Raw genomic sequence first — 16,432 nt, forward strand, 5'->3', positions numbered from 1 at the left:
ACCATGACGTAATTAGAGCAGAAAAAGTATAACAATATCAAAGAAAAGGGTTAATGTGCCGTAAAATGGACAAACAAAAGCAAGAGAAAGAGAGAGAGAGAGAGAAAGAAAGAGAGAGAGAGAGAGAGAGAGAGAGAGAGAGAGAGAAAATAGAAAGTGTGTACGTGCGTGTGTCAGAAAGAAGAGAAAGAAAAAGAGAAAAAGAAAGAACGCTCGTGCGTTCTCTCGCGAGTTCCCGCGTCGTGACGTCATCGTCGTTTCAGCAGCAAAACCTGCCAAAATGGCGCCCAGGTTTCCGGAGGAGGTGGACGTATTTACCGTTCCACATAACCGCATGAAAGCACTGGTTCAGCGTTATCATGAATCGGTAAGAACTGCTTTTCAAAATCGTCCTTCGATCATTAAAATCAAATCGAACTTCGATTGGGTCCTTCTTCGCATCAAAAACCATCTCCGAAAGGCGTTCATAGTATAAAATGCGTCTATTAAAAAGCAAACAAAAATACGTTACTCTTTTTTTTTTCTTTCTTTCTTTCTAAAATAATTGCGCACTAGTTTATAAATTGTCAATTGTAGCGACTTTTTAATAGTTTTTACTAGTTAAATGCTAGTATTATTAAGCGATAAATATTGGTATTATTAAGATTCAATCTGTGACCGTTTACGAAGCTTAGCCTTAAAATCCGTGTTTACTTTATTTTATCGAGAATATTATCTAATTATTTTACGTAATCAAAAAAAAAAAAAAAAAAAAAAAATGCGTTTAAATCCTGTTTAAATGTTGACACTTGAAGCTATTCTTTGCAACGGTTTGTTTAAATTCAAGATTCATCCCCCGATGTTTACAAACCGTTTGCTCGGAGACATCTGCAAAATAGAACTTTTTTTTTTTTTTTTTTTTTCAAATTGTATTTTTTAAAATAAGCGAACAAAAAAATGGGTTATAATCCCCCCCCCCCCGTTTGCTTATTTTCAATATATATATATTTGAAAACAGAAAACAACGTTTCATTTTTGCAGATGACAGCTCCGGGCAAAAGCTTTGTAAACATCGAGGGATGAGTCTTGAATTTCAACCCTATCTTTAAATACTAGTAATACGCAATCGTTTACAAGGCTTAGTTTTAAAATTCGGGGTATAATTATGCAGTGTACCGTGCTGAAATAACGTTATTATTTAAAAAGCCATTCTTAATATGGGGAGGGGGGAAAGTGTTTTACAACTATTTTGTACTTTCACCTAACAACTTAAAGCTACTGTAAAACTTGCATTAAACTTGAAAATACTATTAAAAATAAAAATGGCAGCCTAACTGCACAAGCACAAGTACACAAGAATTCGTGTAAGTGAAATAAGGAATTTCGTGTAATCATTTACACGACAATTTTACCGCTGTTTACGGACAGTGCTATTATTTGAATAAGATTTTCAGGTGCTTATTCAGATTGGCACTTATGGCGACAATTAAAAGTAAAGAAAATACAGAGAATTCGGGTTTGTATTACTGTTCACACAGATTCGAAAAAGTTGTCAAAAAACAAATATATAACAAATAAATGTTATCAAAAGCAAGATAAGTTTCTTTTCTACCAAACTGGATATATTTTTTGTGTTTTTAGTCAATGTAACATGTTTATTCAGCTCGAAAAACATACATTGTTTACCGATGTATTGGAAATTTCAAAATGGTGCCCGACCCTCTCTTTAACACGGAAAGTTCGGGAAAAGGTGTTATAAATAATAAACTAGACAAAATACTATTAAAAACACACCGAATATATATCAACCTATGTCACGGTAATACATATTGAGCGAGTTTCTAACAGTATTTTGTCTAGTTTTATATTTATAGCACCTTTTTCCAAACTTACCGTGTTAAAGAGAGGGTCGGGCGCCATTTTGAATTGTCCAATACATCTGTAAACACAGTATGTTTTTCGAGCTGAATAAACATGTTACATTAAATAAAAACACTGAAAACATATCCAGTTAGGTAGAAAAGTAACTTATCTTGCCTTTGATAAGATTTATTTGTTATATATTTAATTTTTGACAACTTTTTCGAATCTGTGTACAGTAATACAACCCCCCAAGTTTAAAGTTTTATGATGTTTTTTTATTCAATTGTAAGGTTGAAGTATAAAAAACCCTCCCCTCCTCATGTTAAGACTGGCGTTTTAAATAATAACGTTATTATTTACGTCCGGATCACTCTCTGCACTGCACTAGTACTGATAATGATGTACGTAACGGTCACAGAACGAAGATGAAATATTCCAAAAATCACGCAATTTAATCAAGTAGTTATTTTGGTACTCATCATGCAGAGAGTGATCCGTGCTAAAATAATAACGTTATTATTTAAAAAGCCATTCTAGACAAAATACTGTTAGACAAGTTACTTACTTTTCTACCTAACTGAATAAGGTTTTAGGCGGGAGTCGTGTTGGGGCGCTCAACTCTCTCTTTAACACAGTAAGTTTGGGAAAAGGAGTTAAAAATAAAAAAAATATACAAAATACTGTTAAAAACCCACCGAATATATGTCAGTCTATGTCACGGTACCATATATTGAGCGAGTTTTTTTTTTTTTTTTTTTTTACATAGGTGTCACCACTGGCCGATAGGCCACTTAAGGATAAGGGTTAAAGAGTGTACAGTAGTCAAAAGGACAACATAGTAATCGATAGTAATGGAAGTTCGGTAAATTTGTTAACTTAAGTGGAACGGCTCATCAGAAACTTGTTCACGTTGGATTTGAAGACAACCATATTATAGACAGCTGGAAAGCAGGAAAACGGAAGACAATTCCATAGGCGTGCAGTTCTAAGAAAGAAGCTTTGATCATGGAATCTATGTTTAGGTTTAGGCACAGATAAAGAATGGGGAGAATTATTGATAATGTTTTCAGCTAGTCTAGTGTTTCTTGTGAAAGTTTGGCTAGGGGGGACCATAGATTGAAGCTCAGTCGAACACTTTCCATGAAAATAATGATAAAGCAAACTCGCAACATCTCTTCTGTGAGATAGAGGTTGCAGCGAAGAGAAAAGGAAATCTCCCACCAGGCCACGAAGTCTATTTTGAACTCTATCAAGGCAGGACAAGTCTTTTCTAGCAGCTCCTGCCCATATGTGGCAACAGTATTCCATCCTTGGACGTATCTAGATATATCGATAGAAAATTGCATCAGCAGTGAGATATCTACTGGATCGATAGAAGGATCCGACCATTTTTCCAGCGGCCTTGGCAACAGATTTGATGTACGTATTCCATTTAAGATCAGGAGTAAAGGTCAAGCCCAGAAGCCTGTCAAAACTTGAGGCCTCCCCAAGATGAGAGCCATTCATTTCAATTGATGCCAGATGGGGATCAGAACGTTGATGATGTAAAGATAGAAGCTTGGTTTTAGATGCATTAAAAGTAACCAGCCACTCCTTTCCCCATTGTACAACATGATCAAGATCAGAGGAGAAGAATCTGAGAGAACTTGGTCGTTTACGGTCTTAGATGTGCTACCATAGATGGTAGTGTCATCAGCAAAAATGCCTACGAATGATGTAAGGATGTAATTTGGAAGATCATTAATGTAGATCAGGAAAAGAGTTGGGCCCAGGATGGACCCCTGAGAGACACCGGCATTAATACTGTGGGCTTCTGATTTTTGCCCCTCAACGACTACTCTTATGAACCTATCAGAGAGAAATTATTTAATAATTGAGAAGACTTTTCCAGCTATACCATAGCTGGAGATCTTGTGAAGTAAACCTTTATACCATACCCTATCAAAGGCCTTTGATATGTCAAGAGCAATTGCCCTAGAAAGGTTGCCTCTGTTGAGAGATTCGCTAATCCTATGAGATATAACTGTAAGCACATCTGCTGTAGATCTAGCAGAACGGAAACCATATTGAGTGTCACTAAGAAGGTTATTTTTGCTGAGATGGTTGATTACTTCTCTATTTAACACAGATTCCAGCAACTTACTCATAACGCACAGGAGACTTATTGGCCTGTACTGAGAGGGGGATGAACGATCACCTGAATTCTTAAATACAGGGCATACTGATGAGATTTTCCAGGGTGATGGGAAGCGATTCTCCTTAAGACAACGTTTAAACAGTTTTGTAAGTATGGGCGCTAGTTCTGGTTGAAGTTTTTTGAGTGCTATAATTGGAATACCGTCAGGGCCGGTTGCTTTACTGGAATCAAGGTTTTTGATTAGCTTGGCAACATCTCGTTTCTAATAGTATTTTGTCTAGTTTTTTATTTATAACTCCTTTTCCCAAACTTACCATGTCAAAGAGAGAGTTGGGCGCCATTTTGAATTTTCCAATACATCGGTAAACACTTATGTTTTTCGAGCTGAATAAACATGTTACATTAAATAAAAACGCTAAAAATATATCAGTTAGGGAGAAAAGTAATTTATCTTGCCTTTGATAACATTTATTTGTTCTATATTTGTCTCGTGACAACTTTTTCAAATCTACGTGTACAGTAAAACAAACCCTACTTTTCTATAATTTTTAATAGAATTTTAAGTTTTAAACTTTTCAAAAAAACACGTTTGACCCAATTTTCGCCGAATGTCAACAAAACATTTTTTTTTTTTTTTTTTTTAAGGTTTTCGAATCAATTAAACTAACTTTTTTTTATGTCTAAATAACATTTACTATGATTGGCTGTAAGAATCTGCAAAAATATTAGAATATAATTACCTTATATTTAGATAAATTCAAATGATTCAATTATTTAGAATGTACATTTTAGGAACCATGTGCTTACCACCACCATCTTGGATTTTAGGTATAGGAACCCAGTTGCATCTGAATATTTATTTAAGCATTTTCGTGAATTTTTATGTAACTAGACAAGCAAATACATTTTTTTTTAAATAATTGAATTAAATTATAATTACAAACACCATTTATGTCGCATTACAAGTTGAGGTTTTTCTTTGTAGATAATTGTTATTTTAGATATTGTTATTTTATCAACTTGCATTAAAAAAAAAACTATGTAAAAGATGATTAAAACTGTTTGAATTATGCAAATACCATCAGTAGTTCAAAAGTTATGAGACTTTCAAGTGCCAAAATTTAGGCTTTTCCTTGGACATTTTTCTTTAGAAAAATGACTTCGTGGCTTAGTGGGGGATGCCCTTTTCTCTACCCTGCAACCTCTCTCCCACAGAAGAGACGTTGCGAGCCTATCCTTGTTTTATCGTTATTTCCATGGTAGGTGCTCGTCTGAACTCCAATCTCTGGTCCCCCTTCGCCAATCTTTCACGAAAAACATCCGTCTAGCTGAATCCACTGTGAAAAATGTCCCCCACTCTTTATCTGTGCCTAAATCAAAACGTGGATTCCATGAACAAAGCTTCTTTCTTAGAACTGCACGCCTGTGGAACTCTGTTCCGTCTGCCTGCTTCCCACCTGACTACAACTTGGATGTCTTCAAGTCCAACGTGAACAAATTCCTAATGAACTGCTCCCTTAAGTAAACACTTCATCAAATCTCCACACTAACGTACTGTACTTGCAATAACCCTTATCCCTGAGTGGCTTCCGGGCCTTGATAAGTGGTGACCATCTTGTAAAAAAAAAAAAAAAAAAAAAGTGGGATAAATTACAGACCTCAACATTTCAAGAAATTCGGTAATTTCGCCACCATTTACTTATTTTCAAGCTATTCTCATGAAACTTGGCACTCTTATCTAAAATATGTGCTCTTTCTGATTATGCAATCAAATTTGATATATCTCTTTACCATAAGCCATGAATTATAAATTCAGATGTACAAATTTCAATTTTTTATAAACTGGCGCATGGTATCATACAGTGGGTGTCTATTCATGAACAAGACTAAGTATTATAGTGGTATTTAAATATAGCTTTATTGTGAATAGGTATTTTCCTGCCTCCTCACCAAAGGAGAGCTTAATCTTGGGTGTAGCCATTGAATGCCTAAAGAGCATTCATGGCCGGTATTTACTACTCTCCTCAAAAAAAAAATTTAGTAGATATGAATTAATCTCAGAAATAAATCAAAGAAAATTTCTCATAAAGATTTTGGATTTCTGTAAAAGATGGAAATTCCCATAGTCAACCAGAACTTATACATTTTGAACCTAGTCCAATTTTCAATTTTGTAAATCCTCTCTATCGTCCATTTCCAGTCAATTCCGGATCCCCCCTCGTCCATTACCAGTTATTTCCAGTCCTTTTCATTCATTTCCGGTCAGATATCGCTTCCAACTCTCCTCTCCTGATTTCCAGTCATTTCCTACTCTCTTACTCACACTGACTCCACCTGCCACGTTTGTTCGACTTACAAACTGTTTAATTAGTTATCCTCGTTATTTTTTCATTTACAAGCATTCCACGTCAGCTTGCGACACCTGCTGGCGCTATTCAACCAGACAGCTCGTAACTGTACACTCGTTTTCACGCAAATCATATTCTTCTCATAGCATGTCAATTAGTTTGCCACTGATGTTATTTTCTTTTTATGACAGACACTCATTAACCCTTATCCTCGAGTGGCCTTCAGGCCTTGATAAGTGGTGACTCCTATGTAAAAAAAAAAAAAAAAAAAAATATCACTTCTGTGGAACAAAAAAAATCGTCTTTTTATATTGCGGCCTCGAACCACGATATCGCCTAAATTTGCATTTATCTTATTTTTTATATCGGACAAGTTTTGGGTTCGAATGGCAGCACTTCAATACAGAGTGCACACACCGACCATTAGCGCTTTTTGCTGTTGTTCGCCACGCTGTTAATACAATTTAAAGAAATTAAGGTTTGGGAAGATGCCGAATATCCTTGCTGGTTTTATATATTTCTTTCAAAGATGATAATGTAAAAAAATAATAGCAGTCGTAATAATAGTGCCAAAACAGTAATTATATGTAATTAGTATAAATTTTTGTGCTTATTTAGAATTACACTTATTAAAAAAAAAAAAATTTTACAGAAAAATCTTTATGATGTACATACTTGCCATGGACGGAGATGTCATATTCCAAAAATCACATAAATTGATCAAGTAGCTTCTTTTTTTTTCTTTTTTTTTTTAATCAAAATTTATGATTTTTAGTGATTTTAATACTAAATTGTATCCATCATAAAGTTGATTTTGATCTTAATAGTTCAAATTGAGTTGAATCAAAAAACATGGCTGATCAAAAATCCTACTTCTTGTTTTGGTAGTTAAATTAGATTGTTGTTCTTGAATTTTAACACAATCAAAAACAATATGGCTGCTCCCATCCTCATCTAGCTTCTTAATAAAATTTGATTTCCTTTGTAAAAAAAACAAAACAAAACTTGATCAATTTTATGTGATTTTTGGAATATGACAACTTCATTTTGTAATGAGTATGTACATCATAAATGTTTCAGAATCTGTAGGAAACAAATCCATACACACAAAAATACCTTCAATATAGAAGTCGAGAAAAGTTATTAGTGGTCTGGCAAGGCCACAGGGGAGACAACCGAAGCAGTAAAACTAAAGCTGTCCTGCAGGACACTAGACAAATGTAGGCATGTTTTATTGGTTTGAAAATATAGGTTTCTATTTTTACCAATTGTCATAAGATTTAACCATAGAATAGTATTATAATATTCAAAAAGCATGTAGTTTCATCCCATAGAACCAAAGGTATGAGCATTTCAATATTCAATTTTCCTTCCAGTGTGTGTGTGTGTATATAGACTAGCTGAAAACATTATCAATAATTTTCCCAACTCTTTATCTGTGCCTGAACCTAAACATAGATTCCATAATCAAAGCTTCTTTCTTAGAACTGCACGCCTGTGGAATTGTCTTCCGTTTTCCTGCTTTCCAGCTATCTATAATATGGTTGTCTTCAAATCCAGCGTGAACAAGTTTCTGATGAGCCGTTCCACTTAAGTTATCAAATTTACCGAACTTCCATTACTATCAATTACTATATTGTCCTTTTGACTACTCTACACTCTTTAACCCTCATCCTTGAGTGGCCTATCGGCCTTGATAGGTGGTGACGCCTATGTAAAAAAAAAAAAAATTATATATATATATATATACCACTTTTTTTTTTTTTTTTTTGGCAATTTTATAAGTTCCAAATCTTAGCAACTATTGATCAGAATTTAGCAAATGAAGGCTCGTTGGAAAGGTAATGACTTGAATTTTGTAGGTATGTGACATTTACCATTAAGGTCCACAGAGGATCATCCATAGCCTATTTTTGGCACTTTTTTTACAGCCATAAAATGTTTTACATTTGTTTTCCTAGTTTTGCATATGAATTATAAAATATCTAATATTTCCCCAAAATCTCTGGCCTTGATGGAGGGGAGACTAAAACTTGTTGCTATGGTTTCAAATAATCTGAAATAACAGCAAGAGGAGACTTGATTCCAAATATTTCTTATACATTATATCTCTCCTCTTTCGTTTTCATACATAAAGTAATTTTCACATTATGTAAAGATTATTTGATACTGGAGATATTCATAATGGTACCCTATTTCCAAAAGAGGGGAGATATGACATATGAGGAATATTTGGAATCAAGTCTCCCCTTGGTTTTGGTTCAGAACCTATAACTATAGCAGCAAGCTTTAGTCTCCCTCCCATCAAGTAGTGATACAGATGATTAGAAGACTCAAAATAGCAGCGATCGTTGCTGATAAAAATTTTTTTTTTTTTTTTTTTTTTTTTTTTTTTTTCATAAAATAAGTAAAATGTTTTGAGTTTAAAATTTTAGTATTCTAAAATGTGTATTACTTCATGAAATATTTATTCATTTCTTTTCTTTTTTTTTTAAATAAAGCAAACTTTTATTTGACACTTTATTTTTCTTATATAAAAATTAAAAAAAAAATGACTTGAGTGCCATCAGCTAGAATTGAAACTGAATCAGTTAGCACTCCAATCGCGTTCCCTACCATTTGAGCTGTTGATAGATGGATAAGAAAGATTTCAAATTAAACCACTTCAAGCTATGAATGAATTTGTACATGTACAAAAGTAATAGAAATATGTCGGCAAGTTTGAATGAACATTTTGAATTTCATCTTGCTAACATTTCTGTATGCGTTATTCATCCATCCAAACAAAGATGTTACTCGTTATAAACCATCCTTGTGTATGATTTTATCTTTATTTTTTTTTATTTTTTGGAATCCTTTGTGATGAAGCTTCATAAATTGCATATTCATTTTTTTGTTTCACCACGGTTTGGCCAACTCATCCTCTGGCCTTCTTCAGGTGGTTAAATGCGATGGGATAGTAATGCTGAATCTTATAACTGTATCCCCAGTAATTACTGCCTTCCATAGTTGTCTCATCACGAGGAATGTCAGTTGGTAGTAAAGCAATCGTAAAGTAAATCGGGTGGAATTTGTTTATTTACGAGGACGACCTAAATGGAACTTATTTACATTAGATTTGAATGTTATCATTTTGTATTTAGCCAGGAAGCATGCCAGCAGAACAGTGTTCCAAAGGCGGGCAGTTCTAGTAAAGAAGTTTTGTTCATGGAATCTGCGTTTACATTTAGGCACAGATAGAGAGTGGGGAAAATCATATAGTTGTTTTAGCTAGTCGAGTGTTTTTTTTTTTTTTTACATGGAGGTCACCACTTATCAAAGCCTGGAAGCCACTCGAGGATAAGGGCTATTGCGTGTACAGTAATCAATGGGATAGTATCATAGTAATCGTCAGCATTGGAGATTCAACAAAGTGTCTTACTTAAGGGAGCGGTTCATTAGGAATTTGTTTATGTTGAACTTGAAGACATCCAAGTTGTAGTCAGGTGGGAAACAGGCAATCGGGAGAGAGTTCCACAGTCGTGCACTTCTAAGAAAGAAGCTCTGCTCATGGAATCTACGCTTGGATTTAAGCACAGATAAAGAGTGGGGAAAATTACTGACAGTGGTTTCAGCCAGACGGGTGTTTTTTGTGAAAGATTGGCGAGGGGAGACCAGAGATTGGAGCTCAGACGAGCACCTGCCATGAAAATAACGATAAAACAAAGACGGGCTCGCAACGTCTCTTCTGTGGGAGAGAGGCTGCAGGGAAGAGAAAAGGGCATCCCCTACTCAGCCACAAAGTCTATTTTGTACTCTGTTAAGGCAGGATAGGCTGTTTTTAGCAGCTCCAGCCCAGATGTGGCAGCAGTTCTCCATCCTTGGACGTACTTGGCTTTTATACAGATAGAGAATTGCATCAGTAGTGAGATATCTTCTGGAGCGGTAGAAGGATCCCACCATTTTCCCAGCATCCTTGGCCACAGATTTGATGTACGTGTTCCATTTCAGATCAGGAGTAAAGGTCAAGCCCAGAAGCTTGTCAAAACATGGAGCCTCCCCAAGACGAGAGCCATCCATTTCAATTGATGCCAGATGGGGATCAGAGCATTGATGATGTAAAGATAGAAGCTTGGTTTTGGATGCATTAAAAGTGACCAGCCACCTCTTCCCCCATTGTACCACGCGCTCAAGATCAGAGGAGAGAGAATTAGAGAGAACTTTGTCATTTATGGCCTTTGATGTGTTGCTATAGATGGTTGTGTCATCAGCATAGATGTCAATGAATGATTTAAGTATGTGTTTTGGGAGATCATTGATGTAGATCAGGAAGAGAGTTGGGCCCAGGATGGACCCCTGGGGGACTCCAGCATTAATACTGTGGGCCTCTGATTTCTGCCCATCAACCACTACTCTTATGAACCTATCAGAGAGAAATGATTTAATGATTGAGAAAACATTTCCAGTTATACCGTAGCTAGAAATCTTGTGAAGTAGGCCCTTATGCCATACCCTATCGAAGGCCTTTGATATGTCAAGAGCAATTGCCCTAAAAAGGAAGCCTTTGCCGAGATTCACTAATCCTATGAGATATAAAACCGTTAGCACATCTGCGGTAGATCTTGCAGAACGGAAGCCATATTGTGTGTCACTAAGAAGGTTGTTTCTGCTGAGGTGGTTGACTACTTCTCTATTTAATATGGATTCCAGCAACTTGCTCATGACACACAGGAGGCTTATTGGTCTGTACTGAGAGGGAGATGACTTATCACCTGAATTCTTAAATACTTTTTGTGAAAGTTTGGCAAGTGGAGACCATAGAATGGCGTTCAGACGAGCACCTACCATGAAAATTCCTACGATTAGCCACCAAATGTATGCTGAAAGTATCTGAAGCTTATATTTAATGAAGATAAATAATAAGTTAGAAAATCTTCTAAGAGTTTACAAAAGTTTGTATATACTTATATATTTTAGAAAACTTATATGACCGCAGTGATCGGTGATAAAAAGATGGAGATACGAATGTATAGAACATCGAACAAATCTTTTGTTGTATTTATTGATTTATTTGCGGACTGTTATCCTCATCTTCATAGTTGTTGTTTTACCATGTTTCGGCCAACAACTTCTGGCCTTTTTCAGGTGATTAACTGCGATGGGATAGTAATGCTGAGTCTTATAACTGTATACTAACTGTAATAACTGTCTTTCATAGTTGTTGTCGTCTCACCATGTTATGGCCAACTAATCCTCTGGCCTGCTTTGGGTAGGATTGAAACCGCTATCTTCAGACAATTCTCACCTGGAACTGTAAAGACTCAACACCTCTTTCCACTGCACCACGGGCCCCGAAGGGGGATCAAGGTTGGATTTTATCTATAAATATAAAAGCGAAAATGTATGTATGTATGTATGTATGTATGTATGTATGTATGTGTGTTCGCTTTTTCTGTATGTCTACAAAAGGCTTTTTTCAGAGAAGCGGTCACTCGCTTCACAACTTTTTAAAACTTTTTTATATCACATATAAATCATAATATCTCAGAGTTAACAACGAAGCTCGCCTGTCTATTTAATTTGCTCGACTTCGGGAAGATAAATATTCAACATTCGTAGCTCACCGCATGTGGGTTAATCTTTTTCCTATAACATCTTGGGGAAAATAAAAATAAAAAAAGCGTTCCGCAGTAAATGAATACTATCCCACAGTCAAACTTGACCTCATTTACTCATTAAAACGGGCACCTGCCAAATCCAAGTAATTAACTAAATTCAAACGTGTTTCTGTTAGCATCTTGCGGTGGGGCAATCGTTAACGTCGCACGTTTTATTTTTCACACATTAATTTACAACTTTACCTCAAGGGATCGGGTTCGATCCTCATACTTACTTTTTTTTTTTTTTTTAACCCCCCCCCCCCCAACCCCCGGAGTTTCCACACACACCTCCAAAAACCTGGGCAACACCGGGTACCCCTCGCTAGTGGTCTTATAAATCCAATTTTTTAGTTCTTATCTGGTCTTCTATTGTCGGATCTGTATTGAATGGTATTATATATTTTATATTTTTTGTTTTTATCCTTTGAGATGAGGCTTCAAAATTTGTGTATTGATTTTTTTTTTTTGCGGACCGTTATCCTCATCTTCATAGTAGTTTTTTCACTACGTTTCGCAAACTCATCCTCTGGCTTTCTTCAGGTGGTTCCTATCCCATTGCGTTTAACCACAACAACTATAAAGATGAGGATAACGGTCAACAAAAAAAAAAATGACTACACATAGTGTTATGTGTTTAAGAGTTTATCGGTTAAATATTTACAGGCATACACACATACATCAACTCTTTTATTTATATAGATATACAAATAAAATAAATGCACTTTGCTCTTTATTATGAAGTGGAGGATGAATATCCTGTATCTATGTCTTTATAGAGATGTGCAGCAAACAGTAGCCGCTTCCTCGTGTGTTTTGTAAAATCATGTGAAAATCGGTTAAGTAGCTTTTGCATAATTCAGCGAAAAGAACAAAAACGAAAACAAATTATGACAACCACCTTCACAGACAATGTAATAAAATACCTTTTAATAATCTCAATGACAATAACACTAATAGTTTTTTGTTGTTTGTTTGTTTTACAGCAAGTCTGTTGGTTTTGGTTATCTGTTGCTGAATCCATTTTAATTTGAGGAATGTTATTTTTTATTTAAAAAAAAAAAAATTTTCTTTTTTTTTTTTGTAGATATGTGTGTCAGAAGTTTATGTAGTTCCTATTTACTTTTGCCTCCCCACGAGGGCAGAGTTAGACACTAGGGTCGTTTTTCAATGTGGAGTAAAGGAACAAAAATAAAAAAAATTGTCTCAGTCATGAAGGATTGCTCATCCACTGAGAGGGAACAAGAAATGGTAGTGCAGCATCAGAACAGATACTACACTTTGATCTTGACTCGAAGACAGAAATTTCTGTAGTTATGTTTATATGAAAAGCGTAAATCAAAAAGAAGTTTGTTTTCTCTCTTTTTTTTTACAAACGAGTCCCCACTTATCAAGGCCAAGAGGCCACTCGAGGATAAGGGTTAATAAGTGTACAGTGGCCAATGGGACAATGATGCAATTGTTAGTAGTGGAAGTTTTGTAAATTGGATTACTTAAGGGAAACGGCTCATCAAGAACTTTTTTACGTTGGACTTGAAGACAACCATATTATAGTTAGCCGGTTTTATATTTTTTTACTTGTGGTTATGTAGAAGCTGTGGTTTTAAAAATATATATAGCAATTATGCTACGTAGAATTTTCCGCGTTTGATCCTCGTGAGGATTCATCAGGCTATTAATGTTTAATTGCTTCCCAACGAGAGCAATATGTGATGCAAGGTCGTTTTAATGTGGGGAAAACCAGCTCCTCAAGAAAGGAGCACTCTGAAAGTAGGCAAAAATAAAAATTGCTTTAGTATATTGCCGGATGCGGAGTTGGATAGTAAAAGTCTGACTCCGACTCCTTTGATATCTTTGACTCTAACTCCTTGACCTCTATGTGGAAATCTATTCTGCAGATCCATATATCAGCCTCCCATATCTATTCAGCAAGCATTTTTATAAATACTTTTCATGTATATTATTTTTTACGTTTAACATTCACTTTTATGATAAGTATACTCACATATAAACTCGATCAGCTTTATAGAATAAGTGAAGATAACAAAGGGATAAAAAAATTTACAATGAAATTTTATTATGCTATCAGTTCAAAAGGGAATACAATATTTAGGGATAGGAAACCTCTTTAGGCTATGGCATTTCGAAACCAAATGCTTCTCATCAGAAGAGGGGAGTAAAGACACATTATACTGAGAAGAAATTTTTAAAAGATTAATATTGCTTTTATGGAAAGAGGATCAAAGGAAAAACAGAAAAACGCTATAAAGGGCTATAGTAGCATGAGTTGCTTTTTATTCATTTAGACTTTTTTTAATAAAAAAATTTCAATGGTTTAAAATCTTCTATATATATAAAAGCCAAACGTCTGTGTGTATGTATGTATGTTTGTTTGTAACGCTAAAACTTTTGAAAGACGGAACCAAACTTGACAAATTTGGTATCATATCGAAGCCCCATCACCCGGATAACAAATATCGAAATTTCACGTCAAACGGACCACTAGAAGTTGGTCAACTGATCAGTTATCTTCGAGGGGGCCCCCAAAAAACCTGTCATTATCTATATATATAAAAGACAAATGTTTGTTTGTAACGCTAAAACTTGAGATGAAAGATTCCTCTCCCCTAAGAATAAAACATGTTCAATATCTGCTTTTGTTTTTTCATTGTTTATACGGTCCCGAGCAACGCCGGGTAGCCCTGCTAGTATCTCATAAATGGCATACATAATAAGAGCCTGATGAGATAAGAAAGAATCTTTTTAAATTTTTAAAATCCAATTAAAATCAAGGAAGTTACGACTATTTTTGTGCCTCACACGTTTGGATATTTTTCCCTCTTATAATATGCGTTTTGTCACATTTTTTACACTATTTTTTCAGTAAAAATGTCATATCTTTGTTAAAAACACAAGATTAAGCAATGAAATTTGCCATTAAGTGTACTTTTGTGCAAAGAATCAGAATATGCCACTGAAAATCTCCAGAATTTAATGGTTTCCAAATAATCTACAGTAAATTCACGTAAATATGCTATAATTCCTCAAAAATGCCATGTAACCATTAACCGAAAAGAAGTGAGAGAACTCAAAATTGAATTGTAATGCATTTTATGTACAAAAAAAAAAACGAAATGTAAATACAGGATTGTTTAAAAATGAATGTATTGCAATATTTCTTTGGTATTATTGTAGACTTAGACCTTTCGTTGCCCCCCCCCTCTGACCATCTCTCCAAAATGTGATTTTACCTTTTTAGGCGATTACATGTGAACACTCCGCAAAATTTTAATGAAAGATAAACATAAATTATTTTAGAATTAATGTAAAATGATTCATTTTGTGTTATTCTAGCATTTTAGGGCGGTTAACCATTTTTTTCTATGGGAGATAAATCCTGTTTTTTTTTTTTATTTTAAAGACGATTATGTGCAGTTTTTAAGAGGGTCTTTGTGCAATTATAGGAGAATGGGGGAGGCTTGTCACTAACTTTGGGTTGGGCACAGAGAAATTGTTTGAACATCCTGAAGACTTGACAGAAATAAAACAATTTTAGAATTTAGAACAGGGGTTGGTTTCACATAAATTTAATGTATAATAATTCATCATTTAGAGACCGTTCTAGCGTTTTAGGACAGTTAACCAATTTATTTTTTATGAGAGATAAATCATGTGCATTTTTAAGGAAGGATTTTTTTTTTAGATGCTTATATGTCGTGTACAGAGGAGTTTTGCTCGGTGGGAAGATTACCACTCGGACTTTAGCGTTATTGTTAGAGCTAAGATTGTAGGAGGAGCCTTGCCACTCCTATCTAAGGTTAGAGATAGGATTAAGGGAATTTTTTTTTTAAAGAGGGCGTTTAATACGGTTAGTGGTTCATAATTATTGTCTTTTGAAGACGTTATGGCATGGCTTAGATTTTGAACATGAAATTATTTTAAATAAGCAAACTTCTGTAAATGAGGGTGTGAAATTTTACAAGAATTAAGACAAACAGATAAAAATAAATTATATTTAAAACAAGTGACGTCACTTTAAACAGAAAACGTTACGCTTTGAAAAAGCATCAAGTACTTTTGCTTACCTATTTAAATGATATTTAAATAGGTAAGCAAACGTACTTCATGATGGATTGATTGAAAAAAAAATGGTGAAACTTGTCGAAAGCCCTTTGTTTTTGGGTTGTTTTAAAAATGGAATGGAAATTTAAATTTTGTTCCATTTTATAATCTTTTTTTTAATTTGCTCATGCGCTAACAAAATTGAAAATAATTGATAAAATAAATTTTAAAAAATGGATAGCACGACCACCAATATGTGCAAGATTTACAAATGTAAGAATTTTTATACAATTGTAAAAATCTGGGGAGCAATAAGATTTAAGTAAGAGGTTTGTAATAGAACATGGTGTATTGCCTAAAACAGTCATCTATCTATATACATAAAAGCGAAAATGTGTGTATGTATG

The 16,432-nt window shown here is 34.7% G+C and overlaps 1 protein-coding gene across 4 annotated transcripts in view; it reads left to right on the plus strand.

Moving 5' to 3' along the window:
- The first annotated feature begins 201 nt into the window (after nt 1-201).
- LOC145256478 (F-box/LRR-repeat protein 5-like) overlaps nt 202-16,432 on the plus strand; it is a 248,024-nt gene continuing 231,793 nt past the window's right edge. For all 4 annotated transcript variants that reach the window (XR_013863997.1, XR_013863998.1, XM_080115421.1 and 1 more), the window contains exon 1: nt 202-367. Coding sequence is in view for 2 of the 4 variants with exons in the window: in XM_080115421.1 (XP_079971547.1) it covers nt 281-367 (87 nt within the window). In the remaining 2 variants the exon portion in view is untranslated. The remainder of the gene's footprint in view (nt 368-16,432) is intronic.

Source organism: Euprymna scolopes, chromosome 32 (genome assembly GCF_053919585.1).
Source record: "Euprymna scolopes isolate OS-2025 chromosome 32, ASM5391958v1, whole genome shotgun sequence".
Lineage (NCBI taxonomy): Eukaryota > Metazoa > Mollusca > Cephalopoda > Sepiida > Sepiolidae > Euprymna > Euprymna scolopes.